General features: G+C 39.1%; 1 protein-coding gene and 1 long non-coding RNA gene across 2 annotated transcripts in view; both read right to left on the reverse strand.

Moving 5' to 3' along the window:
- Positions 1–2,132: 2,132 nt before the first annotated feature.
- LOC148154406 (uncharacterized) lies at positions 2,133–3,573 on the reverse strand. The gene is made up of 2 exons (XR_015766124.1): positions 2,833–3,573; positions 2,133–2,552 (listed from the first exon to the last, which is right to left on the reverse strand). It is a non-coding gene; the product is annotated as an uncharacterized LOC148154406 (long non-coding RNA).
- Positions 3,574–8,796: 5,223 nt separating this feature from the next.
- Positions 8,797–18,596, reverse strand: part of LOC106910198 (high affinity immunoglobulin epsilon receptor subunit alpha-like) — a 59,246-nt gene continuing 49,446 nt past the window's right edge. The window contains exons 5-8 of the mRNA XM_088015621.1: positions 17,313–17,438; positions 17,090–17,176; positions 10,410–10,496; positions 8,797–9,809 (exon numbers count right to left, since the gene is read on the reverse strand). Coding sequence (XP_087871747.1) covers positions 9,766–9,809; positions 10,410–10,496; positions 17,090–17,176; positions 17,313–17,438 — 344 coding nt within the window. The 3' untranslated portion in view covers positions 8,797–9,765. The remainder of the gene's footprint in view (positions 9,810–10,409; positions 10,497–17,089; positions 17,177–17,312; positions 17,439–18,596) is intronic.

The following is an 18,596-nucleotide window of genomic DNA, read 5'->3' on the forward strand; positions in this document are numbered from 1 at the left end:
CTGTTGATTTCAGGCTGATCTCTGATTTCACACTGTAGAAGACTGTGTGCGTCTAGCTTGCGCTAATTTCAGATTTCTCATCAATTGAATCTTCCTCGGTCAGAAGGAATAGGCCAACTCCACCGGTGCAGCTTTGAAGTTTTATTGATGGAATAATAGGAGGTACATGGGAGATGATGGGACAGATGATGACGTAGAGATAGTAACGATGTAGTTGTATTTGGTTTTGTATGTATATGTATGTGGGTGTATAGATGTGTGTGTGTGTCCATATAATAAAAACGCACACAGGTCTCATACACACGGGATTAAAGAAAGATTGATGGTGGATGCTATCCGTTCATGGATTTTTATGCCATCGAGCCACACAGAAGCACAGAAAAATAACTTGCTCATCTACGTGAAAGTCGAACTACAAAAAAAAAAGATGCATCATGGGTATTGTAGTCCTAGAACGAACAGGTGGACTTTTAACACACACAAACATAAAACTGATTCTGTTCTTCATTTGGTCATAATTTATCCAATAAACTGATTTTATTGTGAAATTTTCACTGATTCCTTTAAATTCTCCTTCATATTAAAGTCAAGAACCTGAACCAGTTTGATGGAGACGTTTTGTTTCCCATCATCAGTTTCATCAGTTTGACCTTCTGACCTGAAGAAGGTCAAAGTTCATGTTGGTCTGAGTGAAGGACAGTCTGTCCGTCCAGCAGGACAGAGGAGGACAACATCAGGAGGTCTTCATCACAGCTCTTCATCATCTTCTTCATCATCTTCCTCATCCTCTCAGCAGGGATGAAGGTCAAATGTTGATTTTAATTCTTATGTTTGATGGAAAATAAAACTTAGGAAGTTCAAACAGCTGATAGTTTAAATAAATCCATCTGATAAACTTTTCTACTTCTGAACATTTGAGCTTTTTATGAACTGAACTCAGGTTTTAAGGCTGAATGAATCTGAGATTTATTTTAATTAAAAAAATCTGATTAAATAGATTATGATGTTTGAACAATGACAGTTTCAGGTTGATCCGTTTTATTCAATGTTATTCATTAATTAGGACATAAAGACGGACAACGCCCAGATCTCTGAGAAGCTCACTGCGCATGTCTGGGTTCTGCTCTTCTTGTAAATCACGTGACTTCAGTAGAAGTCACATTATTATAAACTAGTAAACATGTGACGTCATGTAACTGGAACAATCTACAATGGAACGATTCACAAATAAATGTATCCAGGTGTTAGAGTGGTCTAGTCAAAGTCCAGACCTGAATCCATTGGAGAATCTGTGGAAAGAGCTGAAAACTGCTGTTCACCAGCGTCTCCATCCAACCTCACTGAGCTGCAGCTGTTTTAAGGAAGAATGGGCAAGAATTTCAGTCTCCATGTGCAAAAGTACAGAGACAAAACCAAACGACTCACAGCTGTAATCGCAGCACAAGGTGGCGCTACAGAGTATTAATGCAACGGGGCCCAATAATATTGCACATCACTCTGCAGTTTTTTATTTGTTAAAAAAGTTTAAAATATCCAATAAATTTTTTTCCACCTCACGATTGTGTCCCACTTGTTGATTCTTCACAAAATGATAAAAAGTTTAGATCTTTCTGTTTAAAGCCTGAAAAACAGCAAAAGGTTGAAAAGTTAAAGGGGGCCGAATTCTTTCACAAAGCTCTGGATGAGAGCTTAACTGTGAGTTTTGTCTCTGTTTCATTTCTGCACAAGGTTCCAAAATCAGGACCAAATTTAAGCTCCAATACCAAATGACACATTTTACTCTGCAGGAACCAAAATTCATTTCCTCTGTTTCTATCCAGCTGCAAACAGTGCGACACAATAAACATCCTGTAGCTTTACAGAGTTACCCAGGAAATAATTACAGCTAAATGAGCTGATTGAGTGAAGGAAAACTTTATATTAATTTAGACTTTAGTATCAATGAACATCCATCAGCATTATGATTGGAAAGACACATTCAGAGGCCCCATGGCTGTGGGACAGTTTCCCTCACAGCTCCGTTTTGCCGACTGTGGAGGTTTTTAAAAGCATCTAAAAACATTTTTATGTTCCCAGGATTTTATCTCTTGATTCTTTTGTTTCTTCTGGTGGTTTTGTGTTCTACAGGGATCTTAAGGTTGATTTTTATTTATAAAGCGCTTTACAAATAAACTTTACTTACATTTTAGAAAAAGCACCTTTATCTAGCATCTATGAACACAAAGAGTTTCATACAAAAATCAAAGGAGAAACATGAAAGTAACAAAAACAGCTTTGAAAACATTTAATAGAAATAAACAAAAGTTCAAAAATATATAAATAAAATACATTTAAATTTTTGATCAGAGGATAAAGTTCAGTTTGGATCTCTGTGATCATTTATCGTCTGAACAGATCAACATGTTTCTGCGTCGTTGGTCTAGTCCTGCAGCCGGTTTCACCTGAACCGGGTTACGGGTCGATGTTCTTGTTCCTGCAGAGGAGAACCGGATCTGTTCTGCTTCATTCTCAGCTCCACATGGCAGACTGACGTCTTCATCATATGATCTGAGCTGGAGGAGAGGAAACAACAGAACACAGAGGTCAGAGGTCAAAGTGAGACGCTGAACATTTAAAATAACATTAATTTACTTTGTTACATTGGTTTATAACTGAATCAGCACTTGGTAATAAAAACCAAAACTCTCAATCCAAACTATCAACAATGAAACAAAAATAATTTTCTGATTGAATGAACCAGATCTTCATGTTATGACACCAGGCTCTACTTGACCCTTGACCTTGCAGACTTGCAGCAGCTTAACAAAATTTCACATCCTGGCTGCAACTTACACTGCTTTGTCAGTGCTGCGTTCAATGAGTGTGGGAAATGTCGGTATCAAAAAGCCACATGCGGTTCGCCTCCCCACCCAACTGATGATCAGTTCTGTGTCTCTCTGGCGGTTTGTTCCTCAATGTGAGCCTGAATCATTAAACCTGAGTTGATAAATGACGTTTTCCAGCTAAAATCAGGTCAGTTTAACTTCCTGATGTCGTTTCAAACAGCAGCTGGTCGGATCGTTACTTTCCTGCTGCTCAGTTCAGTTTCAGCCGGTTTAGACCGGATCCTCTGTAAGAAGTGGAGCCGTTTTCTGCAGGACGGCTCAGACCAAGTATGAGTTTTTGCCAAGTAAACATTTTTACCTCTTATATTCTACTGTAAGAAAATGTGGTAATTTTTATTATCATAATGTAAAACTGAATCACATTAGATGTGAGACCTGAAAATGTTTTTGTTTACCTCCAGAATTTACTAAAATAGTTATCTATGAAATAGGAGTAAACATAATCACCACAGGTTACATACAAAATGTTACAAAATGTTTGTTTGAAAAAAATGAAAAAAGAGAGATAGATTTAATCCCATCCTATCACTTAAAAAACTTTATTCCATCTTAATTTCTAAGCTAAAACCTGTCAGCAGAAACGAGCATGAAGCAGAAAACAGAGCCAACAAGTTAAAGCTGCCATTTCCTCATGCAGTGAGGCAGCAGGACACACGTCTGGTTTTAGATCTCTAAGAACAGTGGAGGGGGAAAAAAAAAAATCGATTTTATGCTAAAATGGTTTGCCATACAGAGACTCGCCCTCTCGGAGCTGAGAGGAGGATCAGTGAAAACAGCCATGACGTCATAGTAAAATATGGACATCTGTCTCTGGTTTCCATAGCAACACAGAGAACAACATCTGCATCAAGCAACAAACTGGAATCTGATCCAACATGAAGCTCCTTTAAAATCACCAGAGATCTTCAGACTTTAATTAGGACATAAAGACGGACAGATCTCTGAGGAGCTCACTGCGCATGTCTGGGTTCTGCTCTTCTTGTAAATCACGTGACTTCAGTAGAAGTGAAACTGAGCTCAGGATGTGTGACTGAGTTTATTTCTAATGTTTTCTTCATCTGATCTGTTGAAACTCATCAGGTTGAATCTGCAGCTTTTGATCCTGAAAGCAGAAAAACATCAAACTGGAATCTGTTCATGCTGACGTCACTGGAACCAGTTTAGACCAGAAACTGGAGCCTGAAGCAAACAGGAAGTCAGAAACTTTAAACTGGATTCTAGAAACTGATAAACATTCAGCTGCTTCATTATTATTTACATTCTGCTTCCTGTCGGGATCCAGATTCACATTATTATAAACTAGTAAACATGTGACGTCATGTAACCGGATCCTCCTGCTGCTGGAGTCTTCACATGGAACAATGCTGCCACCTGGTGGCCAGAGATGAACACTGCGCTCTGTTGTCCTTTTATCTACAGGCAGCAGATGGTTGGAGGATCCAGTGAAGAGTTTCTGTGTCAAACCGGTAAATGTGAAAACTTTTCTATCAGGGCTGAACTGATGATCTCTGTTGTAACGTCTCTAAGCTCAAAAAGGGGCGGAGCCTCAGCTTATCATCATCGGGCCACATTTCTCCTCTAACTGCTCTCCTCCTCTTCCTCCTCCTCCTCCTCCTCCTCCTCCTCCTCCTCCTCCTCCTCCTCCTCCTCCTCCTCTTCCTCCTCCATTTCATCTCCTGCAGCAGAAACAGTTTAAAGTTTCATCGTGTTTCTGGGTCATTTAGTTTCCTGGTGATAAATTATTTCGTTTTGCTCTGAGGCTCAGTGTAAACATACAGTTCTAATAAATTAGCGTATTGTCAAAACATCAGTGTGTTTGTCACATATTTCAAAAAGTGAAACTTTATATTAGAGTCATTAACCCCTTAACCTTCAACCTTCAGCCTGCATGCTGTTTTTCAATTGCATTTTCCTTGGTGAGAGTTAAGGAATGAAATATTTCAAATCTGTATTTCTTGTAATTTTGATGATTATAACTTAGAGAATGAAAACCCAAAATTCAACCTGAGGTTCTGCTCAGGTTCTGCTGTTTCTCAGCTTCCTCTTTATTCTTAAATAATTTAGTTGCTCACTTCTTTTCACTATTTCTCAGATTTATTTGTTTTTGTAGGATTCATCATATTTTCAGACCTTTTTTCTTGTTTAATCCTGGAGTTTCTGAAACGTCCCATCAGGCCCAGTTGGACCAGCAGCGGCTCTGAGAAGCTGCAGCTCCTCTCAGGACTCAGGAATCTGAATCTCTGGATGTAAAAACTGGGTCTGAGGTAAAAACACAGGAAGTGAATCAGGTTTAAACTTCAGACTGAACAGAAAACCAGAAACTCCTAAAATTAGATTTACTCTCATCATCGAAGGTCCTTTAGGAAAAACAGGTTTAAATTATTTTAAACAACCAGCTTTAGTTATGATCCTCTTATCCTCCGTAGATTCTCTCTGAGGTTCTGGTCGGGTCCGTTTGCTAGTCCAGCCCAGTAATGAAGCAGCTTCTGGCAGTGTTGGGTCGGAACCAAGTCCTGAATGAAGCCATCATCTCCACCCAGCTGGTCACCATGACGATCTCCATGGTCAAGTTACTGTTGACTTCAGGACATCCCTGCTGATCGTCTGCTGGTTCTGATCCAGTCAGTGAATCAGAACCAGCAGGTGACCCAAACATCACTGACTGTTTAAACCTCCAGCAGGGAGGATTCTGGTCCAGAAAACTCTTCCTCCAGACTCTGGAACCAAATGAACTGAAATGCTGCGTTTACTTCAATCTGGACAGAGTTTGGACCTCTGAGCTTCGGTCCGGTTCTGGTTCTCCTCAGTCTGTGTAGGATCTATGTGTAGTGGATCTAGATGTTCTAGCTCTAGTCTTAGTTGAAGCCTTGTGAAGCTTGATAATCCTCTTAACCCTCCTGTTGTCCTCGGGTCGTTTTGACCCGAGGACAACAGGAGGGCTAAGGCTGCAGTGGACCCTTTTTACAGCCACACTTTTTCCTTCCACTCAACTTTCTGTGAATCCATTTGGACACAGCGCTCTGTGAGCATTCAGCTCCTTTACACACGTTTTGTCTCCTCCTGATGAAGGATGTCCCCGTCTGTCTCCTGTCTGTCCATCGTCTCCATGATTCTGTCAGGCGATCAGGAAACGTCTGCAGCTGGTTGGACTTTAAGTTTTACTTTCTAAAATAACGTTAAACTGTCTCATGATGCTCTAATCTCTCCTGATGGAGCCGAGTGCTGCGGTTCTTACTGACCTCTGAATGACCTTCAGGATGAGGGGAATAAAAGATCTGCAGCTTTTATCACAAGTTTCATCTTAGATATGAATCATATTCATCACATGCTTCAAAATAAAAGGTTAAAAGTCAGTTTAAACTCAGAACCTGAATAATGTTTCACAAATATTATTTACATGAATAATAATTAATCCTCACTGAATTTAACCCTTCAGTTTCTGCCTCGGCTCTCAGGTTTCTTCTAGAAGTTTATTTATTTCTGCAGACATTAGTAACGAGGGACTCTACTGGTCAACATGCTGCTGTTCTTCTCTGGTCTGATCTCCTGCTGGACATCAGCAGACAGCGCCCCCTGCTGGACGTGATGATATGAACGTCTCCATCCTGTTGGGCCGCTACCAGCATCCTGCAGCATGATGATGAGCTGTTCATGTTTATGTCAAACCACAGAGTGTGACGTCAGTGTGACCTCAGAGTGACCTCAGAGTGACCCCTCCTCACCATGACAGACTTTCAAGTCACCATGAATGACTTTGGTTCATCTCATCTAAATGTTTTTAGTTTATATTCTTCAAATGTTATTTGCATCTAATTGGTGTTTAATTAATATAATTTTTAGTAAACAGAGCTAATGAGAGGTACTGGAGGTGGACCGGACCGGGTCGTTGGGTTTTTCTCTTCATCATCAGAACCGGAGGAGAGGTCGAGTGTTTAAAGCAGCAGAACCTGGTTGGTGAACTTTGACCCAGAAGGTGATGACATGTTTATCACAGCAGCATTAAAGCTCCAGTACCAGGTCCAGTTCTCCAGAATAACTGGACCACAGAGTAGATGTTCTGGTCTACAGAACCTCCTGGAACCAGAACCTCCACAGAGTCCAGACCAGATTCACTGCTGCTGTCAGTCAAATGAAAACTAACTGAAATAGTTCTGGTCCGATTGGTTCTGATGTTTCCTGAACGAGGAGGAATTAAATCTTTCCAAAGTGGAGATTTTTTTAAAAACTCAGTTTGTGTTTTTTTATTCAAACGTTTTAAACCGTCACTCCTCCATCTGCCCACTAGGGGGAGCACCTCTTCCTTGCAGCTCCTTTCAGATCTTTCCTCTCTAGAAGAAGGACGCAGCATGACACCTCCTCTGCCGTGCTCTCCTGGTCCATCCCTTTCAAACTCAAACTTCATTCATCGAGGTCCAGAGTCCTCTGACTTTAACTATCCCACTCTCATCAGTCCAGTTCTACAGATCAATGCTGTGAATTAATACTGGATCCATCTGAAGCAGAGAGACGTCTTAAAGCTGCAGGACTCCGGCCCCTGGAGAATGGAGTAGGAAACCCCTGGTTTAGTCTGACTGGTCGAGGTCAGAATGAAGAGCTGAACTTTCTGAGGGAAGTTATTGTTCTTTCCTAAATGTTTTTATAATTTTATTTAAAATTTTTGATGATTTACTAAAATAAATTAGATAAAATAGCAAAGCTGAATATTTTTTTATTTTGTAGATTTCCAGGATGTGTACCTGCAGTGTTTGTCCACCAGGTGGCAGCAGAGCCTGGATCACCTGTAGAAATATCAGCCATTCATCTTTTCATTCTGCTGAACTTCAGGAACGTTTTAACATTTTAAATGTTCTAAAAGCTTCATGATGATAAATGATGTTTGGATCCCATCAAGCAGCAGGTTTATTGATCGATTATTGATCCTCTGGTTGATCAGACATGATGCCTTTAACTCACTGATGGTTGATGGTAAAACATGAAGGATTCTTAAAGCTGCAGCTGGAGCTCAGAGGAACCAACTGGATCGAAACCAGTGAAACCCTCCAGTCTGATCCAGGCAGAGTCACTGGGAGAACTGGAGTCCAGATCCACTGGGAGAACTGGAGTCCAGATCCACTGGGAGAACTGGAGTCCAGATCCACTGGGAGAACTGGAGTCCAGATCCACTGGAGTCCAGATCCACTGGGAGAACTGGAGTCCAGATCCACTGGGACTGGGCAGATGTCCTTCCTTACAGATCATCATCATCATCATTAGAACAGATGTTCTGTCTGGTTCTGATCTCATTTTTCATTATTTAGTTTATTCTAACATGTTTTATGCTAACTTAGCATCACTGCTAACCATGAGCCTTCCTGTTAGCAGGAGCTTCAGATGAAGCTTCTTCCCTCCAACCAGAGGTCACATGATCGATGACATCACTTCCTGGCCAAACCTGCTGCTGTTCTATCTGCTGAACTGCTGACATTGTTAAAATAATTCACATTTTGGAATATATTTTAACCCATAAGTAAAAACATAAATAAACTGAACTATTTTACGTTGAGTTTTTCTCCATATAAACAGAAATAAACAGCAGCTCTGCTGCTGGGTTGGTTCATGTTCAATGATTACAGAAGAGAAAGTTTAAAATATTTTAACTTCTGATCATCTTTTATTTTGCTGAAATTTCTATTTTCAGCTGTTTTATTTTCTTTTTTCCATTTTCAAATCAAACATTTTCATAAATATCTTGATGCCATCAGAAACATTAGCAGAGAACCAGAGGAAACACCAGAGCTGAGCTGCATAGGAACACATCAGATCTGACCTTTGACCTTTGACATGTCATTTAGTTCTCAACTGAACCTGTGGAACCAGAAACTGAACATCTGGACTCAGATAAACTGGTTTTATAAATAAAATGACTTCATGCTGCTGTTTGGACTGGATTTTATTCAGGTAAAAAAGCTGGATACAGATGCATGCCGCACTTTTCAGATTATTTATTTATAAAAACATTTTCAAATCCATCGTTTTCCTTCCACTTAATTATTATGTAATAATGAATTTTGTGATTATTGATTTATAAGTGCTTATTTTAAAGGGACATTTCACACATTTACAATTAAAATACATTTTCAAAAAACTTTAATATAACAAATTAAAACAAACAGAATAAAAGTGAAGAACTTCAGCTCGTCTAATCAGAATTTATCAGTAAATTAAACCTGAATCAGTTTAGCATGATTCAGGTTAGCATGTTTTAGCATCTGCAGAGCTGATGATGTCACCAACCTGCAGATTATCTACAGTTTAAATCCTCTGATGGCTGAACTTTGGTCTGAATGAGAAACCAGAACCAACCGGGCCAACTGGACTTCATTATGACAGGAATAAACCTCACATAGCATTTAGCTAATATGTTCTGAATGCAGAAACAGTGAATTTAACATTAACTGCAGTTTATTGCATATTTTCTTTATATAGAATCAATAAACATCCTGAAGGTTCTGCTTTGGTTTCACACACTCAGGGATTTTGTTTGTTTTAACAGGTTTGTTCTGCGGTTTTGGTTTAGTTTTTCTCACCTGCTGCTGTAAATAAAAGTTTCCACTGCTGAGCCGCAGACAGAAACAGGAACATCATGTTTGTTATCAACAAGCTGCAGAACCGCAGGTTTCACAGGTTAAACTGGTTAAACTGGTTAAACTTGTTAAACTGGTTCAACAGGCTGAAGCTGCTGAGGTTTTAACAGTTCAGACATTTAAAACAAAACAGTGACTGGAAACATGAGAATGAAACAGTAAATACATTCATTTGGTTCTTCAGACAGATAAACTTGTTCACCAGGAGTTGATGGTTCTGTGCTTTAACTAGACCGGTGGACCTTCCTGCTGGAGGATTACCTCAGGGTGGAATAAACAACTTTTGGTTCTGGTTTGTAATCTGAAAAGAAAAAAATGAAATCAAATCAAAAATAAACCCAAACTGAACCTGAACTGCTTTGGTTTGTAAGGAGAATCAACTGGAATGGAAACGATTCTGAGTTTATGTGACTGAACTGAAATGACTGTAAATGTAAATACATCAGTTCATTTAAAGCCCCAGAGAAACAACATGTTATCACTTGGTGCCATTTGAATAAATGAATTGAAACTTAATCTATGATCCAATCTCATTGTGTTTTATAGCTTTATATCTGTAAATTTGTAGATTTTCCAGAATAACTGGTTCTTTTCTTTATTTGTTTATTTTCAAGCTTTGGCTTGTTGGTGCTTCAGTTCAAGCAGCTTTGATGTGTTTTTTTATTTTAAAGCTTATGCCTTCATTATTATAAATAATAAAAGCAGAAATCTGGTGCACATTGCTTATATTTAGAAAGCAGCAGGCATCATAAATCTGTACAAAATAATTTATTTTTCTGCCTTTCAGAGGAATCCAGTTTTATTCAACATCAGTGTTTTATGTTTTTGTTTTCTATCTCAGATTATTGATCTGAATAATAAGATTAATTTGTGATCAGTTATGTATTTAGAGACGTTTTACCTCTTTTCCTGGTTTCTCTGATGATTATCTGTCCATAACTGACTTCATCTGTCGTCACGGTGGAAATGACTGAAGGCGGATCGTTTTCTGAAAAATAACAGAGACTTTATAAAAAAACAGCAACACAATTTACATGATCAACATCAACTTACTGAAGCTTGTGGTAAATATATTTATATGTTAGTAAAATCCACAACATTAGTCCAAGAAAAGTCTCTGAGTCAGTCAATCAATCAATCAATCAATCAATCAATCAATCAATCAATCAATCAATCAATCAATCAATCAATCAATCAGATTTTATTTGTGTATTACATTTCAGGTCAACATGCTTTACATCATAAAACACAACTGAAGCATTACATTTTTCCATTTGCCATAATTACACATATAAAATGTTGATCAATGTTTCATTCATGATGTTTCAGTTTATTTATTCCAGATTTAAAGGCTCTCAGTGTTTCGGCTGTTTTACAGTTTTACAGAAGTTTGTTCCAGATCTGTGATGCATAGAAGCTGAATATGACAAATGTGTCGACCTCGTTATTAAAATGTAGATGTAGAAATAAATAGCACAGATTCACAGCTTCGGACAAAATAAGAGTTAATTAAAGGTAGAATATTTCCTTTTAATTAAGATATTTTTTAAAATAAAACATTAGAATAATATTTTATCTCCTGCTTCACATTTTAAAGACATATTTATACTTATTTTTAAGATACTTTCATTATTTTATTAGTCATTTTTTCTAATTCTAATGTTTCCTTTTTTCATTTTGTTAGTTATTTTGGGTTTAACTGAGTTTTACCAGCTCACTGAGTTTGTTGTATAAAGCATTTTAACTGGTGGTTGAAGTATTTTGTTAATAAGTTGATATATTTTGGAAACATGTTTATTCTGTGTAGGGTTTTATGTATAGTTATTGTTTTATGATTGTCACCAGGCAGACAATCATAAAACAATAACTAAAGAATATTTGGTAATTATGTTCTGCTAATCAGATGGTGCAGCGACTTGGTAAGTTTTTATTAAATTATTAACTGTTTTTATGAAATTACCAAACCAACTCGTGCTGAACGCCAGAAGAAAACTTGATGCTGTGGTGAAAGTTCAGCTTTAGGATAACGACCCTAAACATGCAGTTTTATTTTCTGTAACATATTTAAAATGTGTTGTTGTAATGTGTAGTTTAAGATTAGGTGATATTTAGATGTTAAATTTACTGTTAGACGTTTCTCCTCTTTCACTTCAGCTCTAGAAGTGATGAGAATATTTAAGGTACAAACATCAGTTATTATTTATGATGATTATAACAGTCATTAATAAAACTGTTTTCTGGTTTGAACCATTAATTTACATGAAGATCATCAACTGATGCTGCTCCATCACTATAACTGAGAAACTTTAACAAACAGCTACCAGAAGGTCTTTGATCTCATTCATACTGAAAACCTACAAACAACCAAAAGAATCCAAAAATCCACTTAATGCTATTTTATTACCTTCAGTTGTTCTGAAAATGATAAGAATATGAAATGACTTAAAAGAAATTTGAGTTTGAAATTTGAAGCCTTGAAATTGGCCTCTGTCTCTTTAAGAAGCTCCTAATCTTTCCAACACTTTGCCTTCAGCACATCCTCACAACAATGCTCCTCCATTATGCCTTTTACAACTGTTCTCTGAGCAGCAGCTCCTGTAAGGAGCTCAGCAGTTCCAGCAGGTGTTTGCTAATTGCTGCTGGCTAGTCTGAAGGAGCCGAGTGGGGAGGAGCTGGATTTAAAGGCGGGGCTACGTCCACCCAGGCGTTTAGCACAGCTGAATGGTTGCCATGGAGATTATGAAAGAATCATGGCAACAATCCAGGTATGTTTTTGATGAAGGAATAACGTTATAATATGATGTAAAGCTAAAAAAATATTTTACGTGATACTGTCCCTTTAAATATTGTGCAGACTTTGGCTCAGGACTGAGGCCTGAAGACTTTTCTGTTTATTTAAATCTTTCTCATATATTTATGGCTAAACAGCATAAACACATATCACTCTGTGTTTTTGGATACATGTGATAAAGTCAATCTATGGTTAAAGTTTGAAATGTCTGAGGGAATCATGATGGAATATGGATTCATTTCTCCATCTCACCATCAGAGTCACCGTTTCCCTCCATTTCCAAACCAAACATTCGATCAGAGACGATGGGAGGGATCACATCATCACGTCATCACATCATCATCACGTCATCACATCTTCACAACATCATATCATCACATCGTCACGTCATCACATCATCACAACATCATATCATCACATCGTCACATCATCACATCATCATCACGTCATCACATCATCATCACATCATCACATCATCACATCATCCCATCATCACATCATCACATCATCACATCGTCACATCATCACATCATCACATCCTCACATCGTCACACCATCACATCATCACACCATCACATCATCACATCATCACGTCGTCACATCGTCACACCATCACATCATCACACCATCACATCATCACATCATCACACCATCACATCATCACACCATCACATCATCACATCATCACGTCGTCACATCGTCACATCGTCACATCATCACATCGTCACATCGTCACATCATCACATCGTCACGTCATCCCGTCATCACATCATCCCATCATCACATCGTCACATCGTCACATCGTCACATCGTCATATCATCACATCATCACATCCAGTTTGATTTACAGATCAGAACCTTTGCTTGTAAAGTGACATAAGACACTTTCAGGTGCTGTTTGGTGTGAAGACAAAGTTTATAAATGAAACCTCTGATCATTTCCTGCTTTATGAAGATCAGGAGGCGTCTGCCTCAGTTCAGTGGTTCTCTTGTTTCTCCCATTTATTGTTACGCTGCAGCTCAAAAACTGCAACAAGCAAATGGTGGTAAAACACCAGCGGCCAATTTAATGTCTGTTAGAGGCGTTTATGTCTAAACTAGAGTCTGTTGGATGCAGCAGCTGCTCTTTGACCTTCGTCTCACTCGGTTCCCCTCAGGCGGCGACTCTTTCCAGCGACTGAACCTCAGTTACAGTTCAGGAAAACCTGAAAGCCCTCATGTCTTTAAACGCCTCCCATTCCGTTACATCAGTGGAAACACACCATCAACAGGCCACAGAGCCCAGCAGGCGGCCATGTGGCTGCCTGCTGGGTTAAAACTACTAAAGCTAGTAAACTTAATAAAGACTCAAACTAAAGGTCAGACGTTGATATTTTCTGAATGGCTTCATGCTGCAGTAACACAGTCCTGCTCTGAGTCTGTCAGGTACGGCTGCCAGGAGTGCCATGGCTTGTGGAGAGCATGGTAGCATGTCTGACTCTCAGCAGCGGAAACCACAATGCATTTCACCTTTGTTTACTCAATGTCACACGTTCACATCAAAGTAAAACAGTTTCTCAGGTTCGAACGGAATCAACAGCTCAGAACCACAGAGCCGCCAAACGGAGCAGCTCTGAGTTTAAACCTGATGAGAAACTCTGCTGCCGTCCTCATCGCGTGAGAAGGTCACATGACTAACCACCGAGCAGAGGAACGACGACGAGCCGGGTCAGAACCACGAGCTGGGTCAGAACAACGAGCCGGGTCAGAACCACGAGCCGGGTCAGAACCACGAACCGGGTCAGAACCACGAGCCGGGTCAGAACAACGAACCGGGTCAGAACAACGAGCCGGGTCAGAACAACGAGCCGGGTCAGAACATGGAGACACTGAATCAATAATGAGGACAAGAAGAACTTTGTTACTGTAAATATTTCTATACTGGTGAATATTTCATTATGATGACAAATTAAACCTTATTTTATTTTCTTGTTATGTCAAGAAAATGACATGAAAACAATCACAGAAATATACCAACAACATCCGTAGTTAGAATATTTTAAAGTTGGTATCAGTTTTGTAAAAATGTAAAGAACTTTCAGATGATTTTATCAATTTAAAATAATATATTATATCTATTGGCTTCAATACAATATTGGATGATATTAAACATCAAACGTTTACAACAGTAAAGTTTGTTGCTGATTACAAACAAAGTTAATTTTACAACATGAAAGGCTCGTCCATCACAATCATTAAAGACTGTTGGACCTCAAGGTTGGACCAAATACTGCAGTCTGGTCATGGATGTAACATGGTGGCTCAGATGTTGCTGTCTGAGGAGTTTATAAGCACTAAAGCCAAAATCAATCAACACATGCAGTTAATCACATTGATTGGAGGCAATACCAGTTTTTACCAGAAGATGTTTCAGAAAAGGAACCAGGAAGGATCTGCAGATGGAGATAAATCTGTCTGGGATTAAATCTGAAGAACCAGTTAAAGCCAAAATCCCAATCCTAATCCAGAAGATCCCAGAGGAAATCAGAACAATGTTTTAATCTTTGCCAACCTCATCACCTCAGTTAAGGTCAGAGGTCTTTATTCAACGGTATGGAAGACAGACTGAGGCAAAAACTGCCTCCACCAGGGAGTTCAAAGGTCAGAGCCACTGCTGACCCAACTGAACACAAAGGACTGTCTCATTTTAACAACAAACATCTTGATGATCCCTAAGATGTCTGAGGAAATGTTCTGTGGGCTGATGAGACAGAAGTGGATCCATCTGGAAGCTTAGCATCAAGTTGGATCTGTTATAAAACCAAGATGTTATTTCAGAACATGAGGTTCACTCTGACACATTTCTCTGAATCTAACAGAAGCAGAGCTTCACTAAACAGACCTGCTAACCAATCAGAATTAGGTTGAGGGTCGTTGGTAAAACTTTGACTCATATCCAGCAGTTGGTCCGCATGTCGCTCTGTGTCACTGTTTCCCAAACGGTTCATGAGTAACGAGCCTGAACTGTAAGATGAGGCCAGGAAACGACACCAATAGTGTCAGTAAAGACAAAAACAACAAATAGTTCTGGGCGTAGATGTGTAGTGATGGTTAACCCTTTGGGAAACGATGCTAAAAGTTCCCAAAAGGTCCATAGTTTGAACATTGAGCAGAAGAAGCTGCTGCATCCAACAGGCTGGAAAACATTTCTGTCCCGGCAGGATGAATCCGACCCACCATGAGGCCGACTGTCTGAGCTGCTCAGCACGTCTCACATTTACCTCCAACAGCTGCACCAGCATTTCACCTTTACTACCGATGGTGTGACTGAAAACTCAGTGTCTGCTGCTTCACTGCTGAGTCAGCTCTGCTCAGTTATGCAGGCAGTTACAGACTCAGACTCTGTTTCACAGCAGCCAGCAGGTGATCAGACACGGTTTCCCATCAGGTCTGATTTCATGATGAGGTGCAGCAGGATGAAAACGCTGCACGTTGCCAGTAAAACAGTGAATATTCTGGAGCTTTGATGCTGAAACTAAAAGTCGTCCTGCAGGTAAAAACTGACACTGCTTGGATGCAAACGTTACAAAAACCTAACGACACTTTATGACTACAGTCATGACCATCAGAGTCATTAATGATCATGATGAACCTCAAGCTGCAGTAATTTTACTATAATGTTTTGGCTCTTAACAGAAAGTGAATAACTTCTGGACATTTTACAGCTCCAGTCGTTGTGGTTGTGAACACAAAGGGATTCTGGGTAATGTCCAGGGGTCAAAGAGCACAGGGGCCCTGAGCCTGGAGATCTGGCCAAAGAATCCCTTAGGCTCACATTGGGTTTGTTCATCTCCTTTATTGTCCATTTAATTCAACAAATTCACCAGAATCTATAATTTAAGAGGTTATTTTTTAAAATGTTCTCCTGGAGTCTGAGACTTACTTTGACAATGTCTTAATGACACTAAAGGATTTACAGCAATCTGTGTCTTGGAGCCCACAAAACCATAAATTGTGCCGTTAAAGGTTTATTTTTAATATAATGTTATGTTATGTGTTAAAATTGCATCACACACAGTGTCTCCCTCCTAATGGAGGAAAAACATTCAGACTCAGACATTTTGTCCACATTCAGTCCTGGTTATAGATATGCTGACATATGCAGGTAATCAGTAATTAAACCCAAAGCTATTTTATAAAACCAGAACATTAAACCAGTTTTACTATGTAATTCTAGTTAAATCTTCCCTCAGGTGAATCGACTCAGAGCTTGTGAACCTTTAGCTGAAACACAGAAACAGGAAACTGGACGACCGCAGAGTCTGTGAGACCCAGTTAGCAGAAAAACCACAAACTGCTGCAGACGGTTCAACACAAAGAGAAGCTTTTACTGTACATGAACATCAATGTACTGTACATTAAGAACGAGCAACATCACTGAGTGTCCAACGGTCTGAAAACAGAATCTAATCAGAGCAGAAACATCATTTTAATACAGCAGGTTAACATGTTATAGTGTTACATTTATAAAACGGTTAATTGATATGATATTCATACAAATCAATTCAGAAAATTGACATCAATAAATTATATTTTTTATGTTCTAAGTAGTTTAAATAGTAAAACTATTTATTTGATGTATGTGCAAAACACACATGTAAAGTCAGAACAGTGTGTTAGTTATAATCCAATAAACATCTTATATCTGAATAAGACCTGAGGAAGATTCAGTTATTTAGTTTATTTATCTTTCTATCAGTCTAACAGTCTGTGGCACCAGAAAACTAACAAATACAAAAATACAATTTTACCTCCGTTTGGTTTGTTCTTCTGTCGTTTCCTCTGTAATATCTGAACATCACTGTAAGTGATGCTTTCCTCTCCATCTTCCTGATTATCTGGAAAAAAAAATAAATAAATAAATAATGAACCAATATATAGTTGAAAAATGTATAGCTGAATAATAAAAACATGTTTGGAGATCTGAATTTAAAAATAAAAACGCACACCTAAAATAACTGACATTGATCTCACCTTCAGATTTCCTCTTTATCTGACGTTTGACCAGCAGAACCAGCAGAACCAGTAGAACCACAACTCCAGCTGATAGAGACAAGAGACCATAGAGGAGAAACTGGGAGGACGTGGTTGATGGTTTCTCTAAAATAGAAATTTTTTATGAAATAATTGCCCAACAATTTCTTTTTAAAACCAAAGTTAATCTTTTCATCCTCTGACCTTCCACAGAGATCCTGCTGGATGGAGACTCTCCTTGACCGCTGATGCTGCACTTATAGAGGCCTTCATCAGAGCTGGAGACATGGAGGAGGGTCATGTGACCTGATGGTCCATCACCAATGAAGGAGCCATCTTTATAGAAAGCAGCTGGGAGGTTGTGGGCTGGACTCTTTGCTCTGCAGCTCAGAGTGACGTCATCTCCCTCCATCACAGGGAGGACAGGACTCTGCAGGATCACTGATCCACCTCAACACAGAGACAAACTACAGCATTTCATCCATTTCCACACAGCAACACTAACTCCACAGTCTGATCTTACCAGAGACAGAGAGCTGGATGCTGCTGCTGCTGCTGGAGGATCCAGACATGGACTCACACCAGTACAGACCAGAGTCATGTTCTCTGATGCTGCTGGTTTTACAGGTAGATCCATCTTTTCTCCACCATCCATCTCCACATCGCTTCCTGGTTCCTCTGGTTGTGTTTCTCCTCACAGTCCATCCATCAGAGATGTTTTCATCCTCACAGATCAGAGTCACTGATTCATCCTTAAAGAACTGAGATCTGCTGGGACTCACAGTCAGACGAACTGGGAGGACTGGAAATAAAATGATCGGTTGTGGAGAAAATACATTTTTTAAATTCTTCAAATCTAATATTTCCAAACAACATATTTTACAAGATATTTTTTTACCAACCTTTAACCCCAGTTGAGAACAGCAATGAGGCCAGAACTAAAGAAAATTTAAATATTTAGATCAGAAACTGAAACTCTTTAAAATCTGACTAGCTTGGGAGTCAATGCGAATAGTTATAAATCTAAATTCTTATATATTCTTTTACGCTTTGACTCCAAACTCTAAATGAACCCATGAGAAGGTGAGCAGATGTTAACGTGTTTGTACTCACAGAGTGAAGCTGGTAGACATGTTGGTCTCATCGTAGCTCTGACTGATCTGAAGCTTCAGCTCAGCTGGTTTTACTGAGCTGAACCCGCCTCCTTCCTCCACATCACGGGGTCAGAGCAGCAGAGACACATTCACTGGATCCACCTGAACTCAGGATCTACGTTCAGAATGA

The sequence above is a fragment of the Poecilia mexicana genome, unplaced genomic scaffold (genome assembly GCF_051168715.1).
Source record: "Poecilia mexicana isolate PSO_F unplaced genomic scaffold, ASM5116871v1 scaffold_18, whole genome shotgun sequence".
In the NCBI taxonomy this organism is placed as follows: Eukaryota; Metazoa; Chordata; class Actinopteri; order Cyprinodontiformes; family Poeciliidae; genus Poecilia; species Poecilia mexicana.